We start from the raw sequence: 1,191 nt of genomic DNA on the forward strand, positions 1-1,191 counted from the left end.
CGGATATAACTCCCCCACCCCCTCCGCCGCCCGCTCCCCTTAGACAAGGGATACGGAATGGAAACGTGGTACTCACCCTCGTGGTATCCAGGTCGTACTTGGTTGTTGTAGTTCTTGAGCAGATTCTCGAGGATGGCCGAGATATTGTGCGAGAGACGGGCCATGTCGCTGCTGCTCCTGCTCGCCGTCCTGGCCTGCTGACTCAGCGGCAGCTGGAAGTAGGCGGGAGACAGTCTCAGCAGTGAAGTTTAGGCTTTGCGAAAACGACATTTTGGGCTGAGAAGAGATGCGGCCGCACGTGCTATCGGGGTGAGTCAGGCCCCGGGCACTCACCATCCTCCGAGTGGCATTTCTGCTTTTGTTATTGGCCGGCTGTTTTGTACTCGTGGTGGAAAGGTGTGCAAAATAGTGCTTCTGCTAAAATAGGCTATACATGTGGAGTATGAGACGATATTGGTGATTATACTATATAGCTGTTTGCATGTTTACTTCATGAAGGAACAACTAATAGAAAAGAGAATGAGACTATACCTGGATGTAAAAAGTCTAAAGGAACTGGAAAGTGACAACAGACACGCATAGTCAAGTCATAGGCACCTATAACTGACGTTGGCATCGCGAGAATACTTTTATTTCAAGTAAATAAGTAGGATAAAATATTTAAAAAATTTGGTGAAATACTTTACTTGAATCATGAAATAATGAGCATTGGGTAATACCTCGACATGGAAACTGCATGGTGCTTGACGTACTAAACCCAGATAAAGTTTGGATGAATTTCACAGGATGACGGTTTCCGAATCCGTGTCCAACATCTATTCACGACCCCGAACGACATCCGATTCCGTGCGTGCTGACTTCGACTTACATTCTGCATTCAGTGTCTCATTCCGTAGGTGAATCCTCCCTATCACTGTCTCTGACATTTATGTTTTTTGTCCTAAGGAAAATATACCATATATCATTTGACACGGTTTTGTATAAAAATAAAACTATTTTTCTACGAAGGCACATAAAGGCATCTTCCGTCAGGCGTGAAAAGAAAAAATAAATCACAGGGATTTCCTATTATACAGCTAATTATCTACATTTGTCACAAATCCTAAAAGAAGAGAAAGTTACTGGTGCCAAACCTCCTTACTAGAACTCTGGTGTATACAATCAGCGATCGGGTGACAGTCTCTATGGGTA

At 44.1% G+C, this 1,191-nt stretch overlaps 1 protein-coding gene across 1 annotated transcript in view; it reads right to left on the reverse strand.

Annotated features, from left to right (window-relative positions):
* Positions 1 to 1,191, reverse strand: part of LOC119582056 (gamma-aminobutyric acid receptor subunit alpha-1-like) — a gene marked incomplete at its 3' end in the record, with an annotated part of 210,639 nt that overhangs the window by 116,073 nt on the left and 93,375 nt on the right. The window contains 1 exon segment of the mRNA XM_037930297.1: positions 77 to 212. Within this exon segment, the coding sequence (XP_037786225.1) occupies positions 77 to 212 (136 nt within the window).

The sequence above is a fragment of the Penaeus monodon genome, chromosome 15, assembly GCF_015228065.2.
Source record: "Penaeus monodon isolate SGIC_2016 chromosome 15, NSTDA_Pmon_1, whole genome shotgun sequence".
Classification (NCBI taxonomy): Eukaryota; Metazoa; Arthropoda; class Malacostraca; order Decapoda; family Penaeidae; genus Penaeus; species Penaeus monodon.